Consider the following 15,769-nt stretch of genomic DNA (forward strand, 5'->3'; position numbering starts at 1 on the left):
CAAGGCTAGGCTCTGTAGGTGAGGACAGCAGTGCTTTTCTCATCCACCCTCTGAGAGTCTTAGTGCTCTTTGACACTTGGGGTCTTGAGAGGGTCATCACCCTTACTTCATTAAAATGGACACTTGGGCTGAGGAGCTTGGAGTCAGCTATCAAACAGACCCAGGTTTTAGGGCACCAGTGCTACCTGGGAGGCACTGAGCAAGTGTATTGGCTCACCTATGAGAGCAGGATGCTTCTACCCCTGTTGGTAACTGGGCATCCCCAAGAGGCAAACAAAAGCATCTGAAGAGCCCAGATAACTGAGGCTGTCACGGTCTGTCTTCTGGATTCTCATGAGGTCCAGGGGCCTGATGCTTAGGCCACCTGCAGTGTGCCTCACCTTCCCATGACGTTCTGTGCATCTCTCCACCTCTCTGTCCTTCCTCCTCCCTTGCAGACCCCTTCAGCCCTCCCACCCACCCACCCCCGCTTTTGCTCTCTTACAACCCTCTTTGCTGGTTCTCTCACACCTCAGTCCCTAGTGGTCTGAACTGTTTGCAGAGCTGACTCTGAAAGGGCCAGGGGATGACAGGGCCAGGCGGCTCATCTTCCTGAGGCCACACAGGGTACTAAGTGGCTGCCATGCCACTTTTTCTGGTGGCTGGTAGAATGACCTGTGTGCTGAGGGGTGGAGGAGGGTAGGGGGCATGTGACAAGAAGTCTCCTGTAGACCACATGGAAACTTCTTAGGGCCCACTCATCCTGGACACTGACCATGTGTTTATTTCAGATGCTCTGGTGTATCTTTGTGAAATGTGAGGTCCCCTTTCCTTAGTAACCCTTCCTCTATTCTGTGACCTTTAGCATGGTGTCTTCAGATTCTTCTTATTTTGAGATCTTGTTAGGGGTACTATTGCTGTGATGAAACACCATGACCAAAAGCAACTTGGGGGAGGGTTTATTCCATCCACACCTCCAGGAAACAGTCCATCCCGAAGAGAAGTCGGGGAAGGAACTCAAGCAGGGCAGGAACCCAGAGGCAGGAGCTGATGCAGAGGCCATGGAGGGGTGCTGCTTACTGTCTTGCTCCTCATGGTTTGCTCAGCCTGATTTCTTACAGCAATCAGGACCACCAGCCCAGGGGTTGCACCACCCACAATGGACTTTACCTTCCCCAATCAGCCACTAATTAAGAAAATGCCCTACAGGCCTGCCTGCAGCCCAATTGCATGGAGGCATTTTCTCAGTTGAGGTTCCTTCCTCTCAGATGACTCTAATATCAAGTTGGCATAAAAATTAGCCAGCACAGACATCTGGATGGGATAGGGCCTAAGTTCCATTGGCCTCTTATGGTCCAGGGCCCAGCTCAGGAGAGGGTGCCCAATCTGGTTCTTAGACAGAGATAAAGCTACAGAACTCCCTCACTCCCCCTCCCCATGCCACCACCCAACTTCTCTATACATCACAGCCAGCAGCAGCTGTGCATTGTTGAATCTCCCAGCACTGAGCCTTGTCCACAGTACCTAGTCAAGACCCTGCCCTGTCTGGTCATCACCTATTTTGACCCCAAGCTCAAGCCAGATGGAAGCTGCCCACCCGGAGGCATACAACAATTGCTTAACCCACTTCAAGATAGACAGTTGGTTTGCTTTTGCTTTCAGAACATCTAAAGAATGTCCCCTCCGAGGAGCCATAGTTCATCATTGTTGCACTGTCCTCAACTGAGTTGTCTGTTCTTTGGGAGGCTGTGAATAGTTCATGACTGGCTTCAGACAGAATCACCCACATTCTCCATTGTCAGATGCATGGATAGGGGCAGTGCAAGGATCAATTGTCCCCAGCACTGGGGTCCTTCCCTGGACTCCTGGTGCCATGACTTGCCTGTAGATACTTGCTTCCTGAGGCCTCTTCAGCGGCATGCCCATGTAGGGGAGAGCTGTAGGGTGTGGTCTGAAGGGGTCCCCAGACACTGGGAGGCCAGGACAACTCAGGCAATTCACCAGTCTCTATCCGTCCCAACTAAGGATTTTATGGGGCCGGAGCAAAAAGATTGTAAAGGAGTCGATCCAAGAAAAGGTCACAATAGCATCTCTCAGCACACAGGAACGATATGTTTCTACACCACACACTGTGATCTGAGGCTCTGATGTTAGCAAAGATGGGGACTGCATCTGGTTTTATTCTAAAGGAAACTTCTCAGAACCACTGTTAGCATATGTTTTATTCTTGATGTAAATAGATATTCAGACAGAAACACGGGGTGGGGGTAAGCCAGCAGAAAGACAAGGCTTCAAGAGCACAGACGCTGATCCATGCTCATACCTAGACATACAAGGAAGGTCAAAGGCAGGTTGCTGCTCTAGAAAGCAGGTGGGTGGTTGCCACCAGCAACTGCCATCGTGTAGGCATTGGCTCAACCAGGCAGGCTATAAGACACCACCACCATGTTAGCTTCAAGTGTATAGTGCCGCGAAAAGATTGAGCCTCAACTGGTTCTAGACAATTGTCAAATTTATCCCCCAGGAGAGTCAGAGGACAGTTGGGGGGAAACATTAAAAAACAAAACACTCATAAAAGCATTGTTATGCCTACATCCCACTTTTTGGAGATCTTATTTCTTTGCACACGGCTAAGGTCGGAGAAGCATCTCTATATCATCAGATTCCCTTTTTATCACACTCAAAATATGGTGGTGGTAGGCTCTACTTCCCAAGTGTGGTAGTGAAGACTGATTATCTGTTGCACAGTGTGTATGCGTGTACACAGATGTGCACACACACACATACACACACTTGTGCAAAGTCAAGAGTCCAAGCCTCTCTCCCATTGGCCTAAAGGTATGCACACAAACTTTGCCACAGACAGTGTTCTACACAGACCCCCCCACTCCCCCCAGACTCCCAGAAGCACATGTAAAACACACCACAGCCCTAAAGCATGCCTGCTCTGCTCTTACAGCTTCAGCCACCAATGCTGGCCAGGTGCCCTGCCTTGTGTACTTCAAAGAAGCCATCCCTATCATCTGTGACATGTACAGGACCTCATGGGGCTGCTGGGAACTGAGGACAGATAGACACAAGCCTTGCCTCCTCCATCACACCTAGGAGAGAGAAAGGAGCAGGACGCTCCCTTCCCTTGGTTGCTTGTGGTGCTGGTCTGGGTAGTTTCAAACCATACACTGTGAGACCCAGAGAGGCCCCAAGCCATGGGTCCAAGTCCTTAGTTTACTTATGGCCAACCAGCTCCAGGGATGGATGGGACACTCTGTTGTTCACACAGAAAACCAATGGCTCACCTGTCTCTAATCTCAGGCAGGGGCGAGATCAGTTGAAACATTTCATCATGCAGGAAGCTCCTTAAGCAGGAAGGTCAACAACTCAAAGTAGCTTCAGGAAGTTCCTAAAACTGAGTAGATTCACCAGGCCTCCCCGCTACTAGAGAAAGCAATGAAAGCTGAGAGTTCCCTTCAGACAGACTCTGAGACCAGAACAGCTGCCTGGAAGAAGCAGAAACCAGCCGAGCTGTCTGGGAGAGATACAGACCAACCGAGGTACTTGGGGAAGCCACTCTTCCGCCTGTTGCTGCCTGCAGGTTGTGTAATGTGTTCCAGCTTCCCAGCTTTGTGAGCTGTCACCTATGGGTGGCCTTTGGTTGATGCAGTTGTCTTTGGGTCATTTCTGTTCTTGTATGTAAGCCCAATAAGACTCATTGGTTCACCAGGTTGGACTTTGGTGGTATCCGTACTTTGGTCTACCGTGGGCTCTCTAGTGTATGTTGAGTCTCCCCAGGAAACGTTCTGTCTCACAAAAGATGGCAAGGGCTTGCTCCACCTGTATCAGCTCATGGTCAGCTGCTGCTGGTGTCTGGGATGGAGTCAAAGTGTGGATCAGGAATTCCCCCAGGCCTGTTTCCTGTGTTCTCAATGCAGATGTAGTATCGAGACACAAATAGAGACGCTCTGAGATCAGAAGGTCTGAGATCAGAATGTCCCAGATCTGCCACCAATGGGAAAATGTGTAAACTTGGGGCTCACAGTCTTGGCCAATATGAGAAAGTGGCTGATCCAGGGCTGATCCATGGAAGGCCATGTTTTGATGGTCAGTGATGCTTGCTGGCTCTCTGTAGGTTTGTTAGTGTCCAGGACTGGTCTTTCTGCTTAGACTCCACAGATGAGCAGGTAAAGAAAGCTATTCGGCGCCTGCAAAACCTCATGCCATCAAGCGGCATCACTAGGCAGAGTACACGGGCCACAGCTACCGGGTCTAGTAGATGCCTTACAGTGACAATGAGGAGCCTCAGCCCCAAAGACTCGTTTCTTTTTTCTTTCTTTTTTTTTTTTGATTTTTGAGACAGGGTTTCTCTGTGTAGCCTTGGCCATCCTGGACTCACTTTGTAGACCAGGCTGGCCTTGAACTCACAGCGATCTGCCTGCCTCTGCCTCCCGAGTGCTGGGATTAAAGGCGTGCGCCACCAAAGACTCGTTTCTACACTGTAACATTTTTCACGTGGAGCTCTAGGCCCAGATGGGCACCTGTTACAATCGCTTTCCTTCCCTCTGGATCAGTATATCTGTCGCAGGGGTGGAGGATGCCATCCCACCCAAACCTGTCACCCTCAGAAAACAACTGGGCATACCTAGGTCAGAGAGGAGACTCTCTGCTGACCTCTCTGCCTCTGAAATCTCCCCAACTCTCCAGGCCACTTGGCCACTTTTGTCTGCTCTTGTCTGGCCTGACTAGGAACCAAGGAGCATTCCGTTCTATTCCAGAATGCCTGCCAGCTCCTTCCGCTTAGTCAAGAATCGGACGACGGGAAATGAGCTGATCTTGGCCTTTTGGGGGATAAGCACGCAGCCGCTGGGTTGGGCAAGGTCCCTGTTTCCTTTAAGCCCACACACTACAGATCAGGTGGAGCACCTCCCAGGCTTCCTGGGGGCACCCTGCTAAGGCCTGAACCAGTCAGGGAGGTGGGAGTCATCGGCCTACTCCGTTGTCTGTCGGATCAGAGCCTCCTTCCTGCTACTGTTTCATCCACCACAGCAGGGCGGGTCTTCAAATGGCTGCCATGTTCTTGAGGTGTGGCTCCCACCCCCCCTATCGGCCGCGGAAACTCCACCCACCCTCAGTCCAAGCCCAGCCTCCAGGAAGCCTCCCTCAACCGCACACTGCCTCAAGTGTCTCCTGTGGCGGCCAAGTGCCCCAAGAGACTCGCAGCCAGTCACGGTAAGAGACTAGTCTGTCGTCCGTCTTTATCTCCCCACGGCACACTCGGGCTGGGGTCGCCCATTTGTCACCAGGGCGTGGGCCTCCGAGGGCTCCTCCCAGCGCAGGCCCGAGCCGCATGCACGCAGCTGCACAGATGCCGCCATTCTCGGGGTTCCTCGTGCAGGGCTGTCTCGGCCTGCTGCTGGTGTCGTGGTGCAAGGGGGCAGGGACATGAGCGCTGTATGCGGGTTCTGGGGGTGCCCTGCGCGGGGAGGAGGGCGGGCAGCAGCCATTAGGAGTCCTCGTCCGCTCCTGTTGCCTCCTTGTGGAGCAACTCGCCTGGCCGCTTCCAGAAGGGCGGGAAGCAAGTCGCCAAGTCACCAGCGTGAGGCTACCAGGTCCCGTCGGCCACACGAAGGCGCTTTTTCCCGCTCTGAATCTGAGGAGAAGCTCTTCTACAGCTGCCTCAGACGCAGGACCCTAGAGCAGCTGGGACTGAGGTGGTGGTTGGGAAAATGTCCCTGCGGTCTCCTAGGGCGAGGAGACCGAAAAGATGGCGGAAACCAGAGGTCCTGCAGAGGGGTTGAGGGGGGGGGAGGGTAGAGCACCCCAGTTAGCCCACGGGCTAGCAGTGCAGTGATGAAACAGCTCAGACCGAGGAGCTCACAAGAAGAGCTGTGGTGAGGTGTGTCGCCTCAAGGCCCTGACAGAGACAGCTCAAGGCTTAGCTCAAAGATCGCTAGGAAGAAAACAGAGAATTCTGGAAAGCAGACAGTAGGATTCAGAATGCAAGGGTTCAGTCTCGGTGTGGGTAAGGACAGCGCTTTGTGTGAGAGGCCACCGTCATCGTCGAGCTTGTCTGAAAGGAGACGCCATAAGGATTGGAGGGTTGGAGGTTCCCTGGGACGTCAGAAGACCAGATGAATAGTGAGGAATGGCCTGGTCCAAAGTCGTCCCTTCCCCCTGAAGGGCAATCCTGAACACTGCTCCCAAAAGTGACCTCTCCTTTGTGTCTCCCCCGCCCCCCCCCCCATTCTGTGACCTCAGCGTACTCTTTACCGCCCTCTGCCCTCTGAACTTGGAACTGCAGATGTTTGCACAGTGTTATCAGGGAGTGAGGAAGTGCTTGGTCCCCGTGGATATGATTGCTTATACATAAGTCATCAATAAGTGTCTAGGTGACTCGGGGACACTGTGTTGAAATAGAAGCTCCTAGAGTGGGGCACAGGAAGGGGGAGGGTGTGCTCTGAGCATAGCCTCTAGTGAACTGCACAGGAACCGCAAGAGTCTTTTCGGGTGGAAAATAGATTTGAGCTACTCTACACGTGTCCACCAGAGGGCACGGTCTCAGATAAAGGCTTGCAGGCCAAACCTCTTCTGGTATGACCGGGGTGTTGCCCACCAGCTGGGGTACACCTTCACCTCTGCGTACTTCATTTGACTGTATTCCCTGGGTAGGGGATATCTATAGCTGACTGGCCTTCCTAGAGTTGTAAAGGTAAGAAACCACAGGCCAAACTCTCTGGAGTTCACTGGATGGAGAGGAAGAAGGCTCGTAAAACCTACAAGTCTTTAACTCCTTATTGCTTTTTTTTTTTTTTTTTAATATACAGAACAACATGAAACCCACCATTTGAATGCTACAAAATATGCACACTTCAGTGACAATCACAGTGTTGAGCAACTCCCATTGTTTTCTAGTTTTAGAACCTTTTCATTATAAGTTACCGGCCTGAGCCTCAGTTTCCCCATCTGAAAATTGAGCTAACAATAAACAGCTTGCCTAAGACTGGAGGAAATATAAAAAAAAACCCAAACAAACAAACTTCTGTTTCTGGAGGAGGAGTAAGCTTGCTTCTGAGTGGATAGGTGTGGGAAGGGGGCAAGGCCCCTAGATCAGAGAGCACATCGGTGATGCCACATTCCAAGTAAATAAATGTTCATTTGGGGCTCAGTGATCCTTAGGGGCCTCAGAGAGGCAGAGGCTGCTGCTGGGAAGGTCCCCTATGGTCAGAGAGTGCAGCCTTGGGGCCAGGATTTCTTGTCAAGGAAGGGAGTTTTGATCTTGGCACTCTGCCAACTGTCCCAGCCCACTCTTACGGATACCCTGTGAGGAAGCTTATGTGTCAGGAAACTGAGGTTGTGGAGGGAGCTGAATCTGCTTACAATCACAGACCCAGAAGTGCTGGAGAGAGGGCTAGTCTTGACCCTGCTGTAGGAGGGTGGAGGAAGAGGAGAAGCAATGAGGGGCATTTGACTCCAGCAACCTTGACCGGGTGGCTTCTATGCCCTTGGGCATAGAACTGAATTGCCAATAGCTGAGACAGTATATGAATGGAGGAGAGGTTAGAATACTGATCAGGGAACAGAGGACAGCAAGGGGGAGACGAGCAAACACACACACACACACACACACACACACACACACACACACACACACACACACCAGACCATATGTGCAGAATGTATAAGCAACTCTTATGGCTCAATAAAGCTCTTTCAAATATTTTTAAAAGTCAGATGGGGCGGGGGCAGCTGAGATAGCCCAGTGGTTAAGGACACTGGCTGCTCTCTTCCAGAGGACTTAGGCTTGATTCCCATCACCCGCACGGAGGCTCATAACCATCTAATAACTTCAGTCCCAGAGGATCTGACACCCTCTTCTGGCCTGTGGGCATTGCATATGGTATGTGGTGCACAGGCACACATGCAGCCAAAACAGCCAAGCACATCATTCAAAATAAGCTCATGGGGCAAGAACTAGACCACCAGTCCAATGGAGATGCCTCAACAAGGCAAAGCGTTACTCTTGGTCAAGATGCTGAGCTTGGAAGGGCAAGAACCCAAGACAAGAAGTGCTGCTCCCACCAACAGCTGCACCCAACATCAGTATGCTCACTACCACATCACCATTGTCACCATCACTACGGTCACATTACCAGTTGTCACCAAAACTACCACAATAACATTACCACTATCATTGTCCCCAGTTTTACAACCCTGACCACCACCACCACCACCACTGCGGTAACATCATCTACAATTATCACTACCATCCACCACCTCTCCTCACCACCACCACCACCACCAACTTCATCGCCATCACTACTCCCATCCCAGTATCACCAATCTTCCCACATCATCCTCGCCACTTCCGTTCTAATCACCACAGCCACGTCTCCCAGCCCTCGACCATCATCCCCAAGCACCCAGTGAGAAGTACAGATTCTCAGCCCCTGCCTTCGTGCATCAGAATTTTTGGGACACAGGGCTGCCACTCCCATCAAGGCCTCCAGAGGACTCTGATGGATGCTCAAATGTAAGAAGCCCTCCACCAGACAGCCACCGAAAATGCAAGGTTTCTCTAATGGTTAGTTTCAGAAAAACTCTGGTAAAAGATGACAGGCGCAAAGCCAGAACAGGGAGGAGGAGAGGGGATGGCCCCCCGTCCTTTCCACTAACTCCCTGGTTTTGACGTGCTGAAGATCTGCCCAAGAGCAAAGGGAGTTCATGTAGAGGTGGGAACTAGACAGCGAGTGCCTTTTAACCAAGTACTGGCTCCTATGGCTCAGCTGAAACCCAGAGGCTCATCCCCTGACATTTCTCACTCTATCTGATGAATTTGTGTGGAGAGATGCCTGCCTTGTTCTCCAGCGAAAGACACAAGAGCTCAGCACAAGTGTGGCCACACCCTGGCATTGACCAGCCATTCAGGATCTAGACACCTGACCCAGCTCTCACCTAGGCCTTCAGTATTTGTTAGTCCCCTGTTTACCACAAGTGCTAGGCATCTTGGCTGCGGCCCCCCACTCCCCTCTCCAATCCCCGGGTAGAGAAGGGTGCATCCAGACCTAGCTGGGTCTTTCCCGCTTTTAATTCTTAGGTTTTGACTGCCTTCTGAAGTGAGTTTTCCACCCCAGAGTATTTGTGAGTGTGGATTTGCTCACTCTTGGAGAGCAGAGAGGGGAACCTGTGACGTGGCTCCTCTAAAAGCCATGCCTTATTTTTATGGTGAAAGCCTGGTTAAGTTGGAGTTGGAAGCCCTGGTTAAGTAGTTTCATTGACTTTAAGCTTTACCCAACCTCTATAAGAGGACTTAGCAGCAGGGCCCCACTTCTTTGGGATCCTCGAGATGCAGGTGGCCTATACCCCCTCTGCCCGTTCTCATCAGAGCTAAACGAGCCCCAAGTGTCCCTAGTTAAAGGAAGCCTGATGCCATGCAGAGAAAATATGTTAAGTGAAGAAGTGAGGGAACTAATTAAGAATCATGAGGCAATGGTTTGGGGAAGAGGAGCAGTCATTTGGCCCCTGGTTCAACAGTTTCTAACATGGCTGAAGCATGCCCAGAGAAGATAAAAACACTATCAGGTCTTATTGTGACTAATTCCTCTCCTGTTCCTTGTTCCTGTTTTTTAATTTCCATATTGGAATCACAGCTATTCTTCTTAATCTCTTGCACATATGTGAACATAAATGAAAATAAATTCTAATTTCTGTCCTTTTTTCTACATATTATTTTGAACTTATTATAACTGCCCCTCTAATATTATACCATGAAACAGTCCATGCTAGTGAATATGTCCGTATGGTTTTTTTTTTAACTACTGTGTACTATTCCACTGTGGGGATGGGCTATAGCTTACATCACTGGTCTTCACCTGTGGTGTTTGCATTTTGTTTCAACTTAAACACACACCATCTGTACATATCCACTTGTGTCTAGAGAATAGCTTTGTGAAGGTGGGGGTGTTATGTTGGGGTGATTGCTTGGGTTCTTGTGGTGGGTGCTGCTTTCCTCCTAGTGGGCAGCAGGAAAGTGAGCCAGAGAGAACGCAGCGTGAGGATGCTCTGTGTTTTCCAGCCGCTTGCCCTGGGGCTCATTTGTTCCACGTTTCACTTCTTAAGTCTATGAAATGGGCCCTAGTACTCGGGAGACTGAGGCAGGAGGACAGTCAGGAGTTTGCAGCCATCCTGGGCTACAGAATGAGATCTTATCTCAAAACAGTATCTATAAAATGGTTCAGAAAGGCTGGGGGTTGGGCTCAGTGACACGTTGCTTTCGGTAGCATGTGCAGGGGAGGCCTTGGGTTTATCTACAGCATACTCCCCCCTCCTGCCCCCCTTCAAGCCAACAACCAGCCAAGCATAAATTTAGATCATATAGTGGAAGGATAAAATTAGATCTTCTATGTAAAACACTTAGTTCAGGGCCAAATACACAATTACACAACTAACCATCAGCAAGGTGCCAGCGTTCTTCTGAAGGCTTGCTAGAGCATTTAGCGAGAGCCATGGACTGAGCCTGCCTGTCAAAACCATTGAAGAGGGGCTGGAAAGATGGCTCAGCAGTTAAGAGCACTGACTTCTCTTCCAGAGGTCATGAGTTCAATTCCTGGAAACCACATGGTGGCTCACAACCATCTATAATGTGATCTGGGTACCCTCTTCTGGTCTGCAGGTGTACATGCAGGCAGAGCTCTCTCTATATAATAATAAATGAGTAAGTATTTTTAAAAAACCACTGAAGAACCCCTCTCCATGGCTACCCCTGTCCCTGAGGTTTGTTAGGTTTTATTAACAGAACACCTGGGGTTTCCCAGGGACATCTCTAGGGTTAGCTGTTGTGTAGATTGGAGAGGAATATTAGGACACTGGCCTGTCTTAAGTCCACAGATTCCCCTGCACAGGCTGCAGTTGAGTGCAGTGTCTTCCATGGATCACTTTGCTGCTAGAGTGTTCTGGCCAGCAGGTGTGAGTCTGTTCCCATCTTAGAATTATCTCAGGGTGCAGGATTCACTGCCAGGCCAAGTCTTCATAATCTGTAGTTTGTTCTTACTGAATAAGAGTGCCTTATATTTGGGTTCGTGGTCCCAAGCTCCTCCATGCTGCCCCCATGAGACACCCCGTGGCCTGTGTATGGATGTCCTGTCACCTTAGGGTTTGGGTACATTGGGGGATGAACTATATATGAAATGGGTGTGTCCAAACTAAAAGGTGAGTTTGATTTTTGTCTACATGGAAATACAGTCCATGTCTTTCAAGGCCTGACATTGAAGAGGTGTTCTCAGAAAATTCTGAACAGACTATGCAATTTACCTGATTTTTTTTTTGCCTCTGTTCCGTGTGTGTGTGTGTGTGTGTGTGTGTGTGTGTGTGTGTTCCTGTGTGTGCAGGTATGTGTGTGTACATGTGTGCATGTGTGTGTGTGGGCCAAAGGTTGATGTCCCTGTCTTCCTCAACCATGCTTCACCTTTTTGAAGTTGCGTTTTTTGGGGGTGAGTGTGTGTGAGTGTGAGTGTGTGTGTGTGTGTTCCTGTGTGTGCAGGTATGTGTGTGTACATGTGTGCATGTGTGTGTGTGGGCCAAAGGTTGATGTCCCTGTCTTCCTCAACCATGCTTCACCTTTTTGAAGTTGCGTTTTTTGGGGGTGAGTGTGTGTGTGTGTGTGTGTGTGTGTGTGTGTGTGTGTGTGAGAGAGAGATGCATATGTGAATGTGAGTATGTGCATGCTACAGAGCATACAAAGAGGTTAGGAGACAGCTTTTCTGGAATTGGTTCTCTTCGTCCGCCTTCTTTGAGGCAGGGTCTCTCTACGTCTGTTGCTATACTGTATGCTCCCGAGCTGCTGGTCTTCAGGGCAACGAGGGTCTCTCACTAAACCCGGAGCTTAACAATTCAGGAAGAATGGCTGAGCAACAAGCCCCAGGGATCCTCTGTCGCCACCTTCCTGGCAGTAGGATCACAGTTGCATGCTTGGCTTTTTACGTGGTGCCTGGGAATCTGCACTCGGATTCTCCTGCTTGGGCACCAAGCGTTTACCAATGATGGAGCTATTTTGCCAGCCCTTTTCTCTTCTCTCCCATAGTGCAGGAGATCAGGATGAATGGGGAACCCAGGATCTGTTTGCTGGGTTCCTAGAGCCAGATGGTTCATTTACTTGATTGACCCAAGAATATGAGTGAAGAGGGAGGAGGACTCATTCAGGACCCTCAGAATTTATGATGAATCAGAGGAGATAAAGAAGATGCCAGAGAACTCTGGTGTTTTTCCTCATCATGGGCAACAAGAGCAACACCAAACGGACAGTACACAGGGAATGCTCCAGCTGCCCCCATGTCCCTCAATGCAGCATTGCTTTGTTTCTGAAGAGATGCATAGTATGACCCAGCACCGGTGGGACCCCCAGGCCCAGGACACATCTGGGCTTCAGCCTGTGTTGTTTTCTGAGGCAGAACCAGAAGGAGGAAGCAGCTCAAGGTAAGGTTGTCATGAGCGAGGCTGGGCAGTGATGGACTTTTCTGGGCAGAGAGGGCCTGGCACTAAGTTCTGGACTTCAGGCCATCGTCTCTGTCTTCTCTGTCATAGCTTTCAACCAGGAGCCGCGACTGGTAAGTTCTGGCTGTGGCCATGTGGGCAGGGAGTGGATATGGCCCAAGCTGGATCCTAGCTGGTGGATGAGGTACCCGGTTTGGTGTTACAAGAGCAGCTTTCCATCTGACTTTGTGTCTCTGTGGCTGTGATACCCTGTCCATGAGAGGTGGGTGTGGCTATGAGACCCTGTCCATGAGAGGTGGGTGTGGCTATGAGACCCTGTCCATGAGAGGTGGGTGTGGCTGTGAGACCCTGTCCATGAGAGGTGGGGGTGGCTATGAGACCCTGTCCATGAGAGGTGGGTGTGGCTGTTTCCCTGCAGGCCAGTTCTGTTCTTCGTCCTTGCCCAACAAAGAAGTCTGGTCATTCCTCAACACCATTGTAAGTACCTTAATGTTGTGATTTCAACACCCAGGCGTCATCCTCCTTTCCTACCCATCCTCTAGTACAGAAGTGGCGTCTTTGCACACCCCTAATCCCTTTCTCTTAGGTAGTGGTGGCCTGGGATACCACCACCTTCTTAATGAGGCTACCCTCTTTGTTCTACCATTCTGATAAGTAGAACCTTTATCCCAGTGTCACTTCTTCAGAAGATGTGACAATGTGACTTGGGGACTCCTGGGCCAAACTCTTATGAGAAAGCTTTGGAATTTGGGGAGTAAGGACAGAGCAGTCCCGTCCTCTCTCCAGCCTCCGATCCCAGATGAGGTGGTGGTCAAGCGGAAGTCTCCACGTAGCTCCTGGAGGATTGGCACTCTCCGCCATGGGAAGCAAGTCAACGCCATTGCCGTGAGCAGTGCTCCACACCACGTGTACACGTGTGGCACTGGCTACATCAGGGTGTGGGATGAAGATGCACTGCATGCCTCAGACAGAGCACCTCGGGCCCAGATGGACTTTCAGGTGAGGGGCTGTCAATCAGGCTTAGGGAGGTCAGTTGTCTCTGTCCTCAGCACCGGAAAGTGCGTTGACAACTTGTGTCCTTCCCACAGGACCCTCGGAACCGTGTCCTTACGTGCAAGCTGTTCCCCGATGAGCAGAGTCTGATCACAGGGGGAGTGGCCAGGGCTCTGACTCTCTGGGACTTGGCGCCCACCCCCCAAATCAGGGCCCAGATGACCTCCACGGGCCCCACGTGCTACTCCCTGGCCCTTTCCTCCGATGCCCACATCTGCTTGGCTTCTTTCAAAGGATTCGTGGAGATTTGGGATGTGCGGAACCAAATCTTGATCAGGTAGGCCCCTCTCCAGAGCCGCTCAGGTCTCCTTTGGGAAGGGCTCGATCGTGAGATGCGCCCCCTTTCCCTGCTTGGCAGTAGGGCAACGCCTGGAAAGCACACCTGGGGACTTTGTAACTTCTGGGCTAGGGAGCAAACATTTCTGAAAAACCTCTGAATTGTTTTCCTACCAGGAAACATGAAGTGCCTTGCTATGGGTCCCGCTGTGTGGACATCACAGGCTTTAAGTTCTGGACAGGTGGCGAAGACACCATCCTGTGTTCCTGGGACCTGAGGAGCTACAAGAAGCTGCAGCAACACAACTTATGTCATGAGGTGCCTGCTTGGTTGCCTCCAGGAGCAAGTTCAACCCCAGGGGTGGGGGAGGGGTGGGCTTTGATGCGGGGCACTGGCAGTCTTGCGCCACTTACCCAGATCTCCCCATAGATTCTTAGCATTACCCACGACCCCAGTGAGGAATGGGTGCTGGCGGGCTTGAAGATGAGTGACATCGTTATCCTACACGTCCACCGGGAGGAGAAGTATAAAGCTGTTGTCCAAAGATACATTCAACACCACAACCTCAAGTTTGCTTCCTGTGGTGAGTCAGACGCCCGGCGGCCCCCTCTCCTCCTGCTTCCCTTTACCTCAGGGGCTTCCCACACACAGAAGGCTGCCCGAAGGTCCAGGTAGACAGCCGCTGCAGGAGTTCCTTCTTGTGGGCCCCTTGCTCAGTACTAACTTACCGTGTCCTGGGGGTGGGGCCTGAGTGGCAGCAGGTGAAGGGATGGCCCTGGGGTATGCTCACCTGGTTTTCATAAGGCAGGGAAGCTGAGGCAGAGGAGGTAGCTGCTCTCTCCTTAGTCTACTTGAGGACAGTTGGATGGACTCCAGAACGCAGGCTGGGCCTCCGGCCCCTCCCCCACGCCTGTTCTTCCCCCTTGCCAGGGACCTATTTTGTGGCCACTCTGGATGACATGATCCACTGCTTAGCAGCGCCGTCTCTACGAAGGTTGTTCCAGGTACGGAGGTGGGGAGTCAGGGGGCCCTGGGAGTGTACACACCGCGACACTCAGAGCTTGTGGCTCCTGATCCCTTCTTGGTGGTTCCGAGAGGGAGCTGTAAAACACCACTGAGAAGGCATCCTATAGTGGGAGAGACTGAGGGCTGAGTCGGTGAACCCCATGGTCTTTACTTTGAGCTTTGCCCGTGACCCAGTGAAGCCTTGAGTCTACGTGAACTCTGAAACATGAAGTCCCTCGTGTCTGGCTCAAGCCCCACCGCCCCCCCCCTTTCTGGTGTTCCCCCCTCTCTTTCTAGGCAGAGGAGTCTTACGACATACTGTGTTGTGACATGTCCTCTGATAATCGGTATCTGGTCACGGGTTCCAAGGAAAATGGCACGGTGTACCAGCTCCTATACTGAAGGCCGTGGGCTATGGTCTTGCCAGTGAAGAGCCATAAAGAGCAGGCCACGTGAGCTCACAGTGCTGGCCATCTTCAGCATCTGTCTCCCTCTATGCAGCCTCCATGGCTGGCTGGCTGCACTCCCAGGCTTTGACTACATACCTGGGAGTGTTTCCTCCCTCCCCCCCTACACACACACCCCCTACCTTCGTCCCTTATGCCTGATCTCTGTGTTTGGCAGGTGACTTTATGAGATATGGCTTTGGAATTAATAAAATAGAGCAAAACACAGAATAACCTGCTTGCGCGTTTCAGAGAACAGAGTTATAGTAGTGGCTTATTTCCGATCTGCGTTTAGCAGGTGGGGGCCCGGCATTCTTCCCAGGCGGGTCTGGTAGTCATGTTTCTGGGGCCGTCATCGAATAAGCCTGGCAAAAAGCAACTTAAGGGAAGAAAGGATCTATTTTTGGATTGTAGTTCCAGAGGGACAGTGTCTTGTGACAAGGATGGAAGGCAGGGTAGCAGGATCATGGGGCCAGACAGGCAGATGGGGAGGAGAGGGGGGGATGGGGGGGAGCAGCCAGTGGTATCC

At 51.3% G+C, this 15,769-nt stretch overlaps 1 protein-coding gene across 1 annotated transcript; it reads left to right on the forward strand.

The window, feature by feature from the left end:
- Nucleotides 1-4,631: 4,631 nt before the first annotated feature.
- On the forward strand, nt 4,632-15,196 carry Tle7 (TLE family member 7). The gene is given in 12 exon segments (XM_051168752.1): nt 4,632-5,068; nt 5,071-5,202; nt 5,783; nt 12,333-12,441; nt 12,550-12,572; nt 12,878-12,936; nt 13,246-13,458; nt 13,548-13,789; nt 13,966-14,107; nt 14,219-14,372; nt 14,720-14,793; nt 15,092-15,196. Coding segments are annotated over 12 exon segments (1,287 nt in total). The 5' UTR covers nt 4,632-5,035.
- The last annotated feature ends 573 nt before the right edge of the window (nt 15,197-15,769 follow it).

Source organism: Acomys russatus, chromosome 26 (assembly GCF_903995435.1).
Source record: "Acomys russatus chromosome 26, mAcoRus1.1, whole genome shotgun sequence".
In the NCBI taxonomy this organism is placed as follows: domain Eukaryota; kingdom Metazoa; phylum Chordata; class Mammalia; order Rodentia; family Muridae; genus Acomys; species Acomys russatus.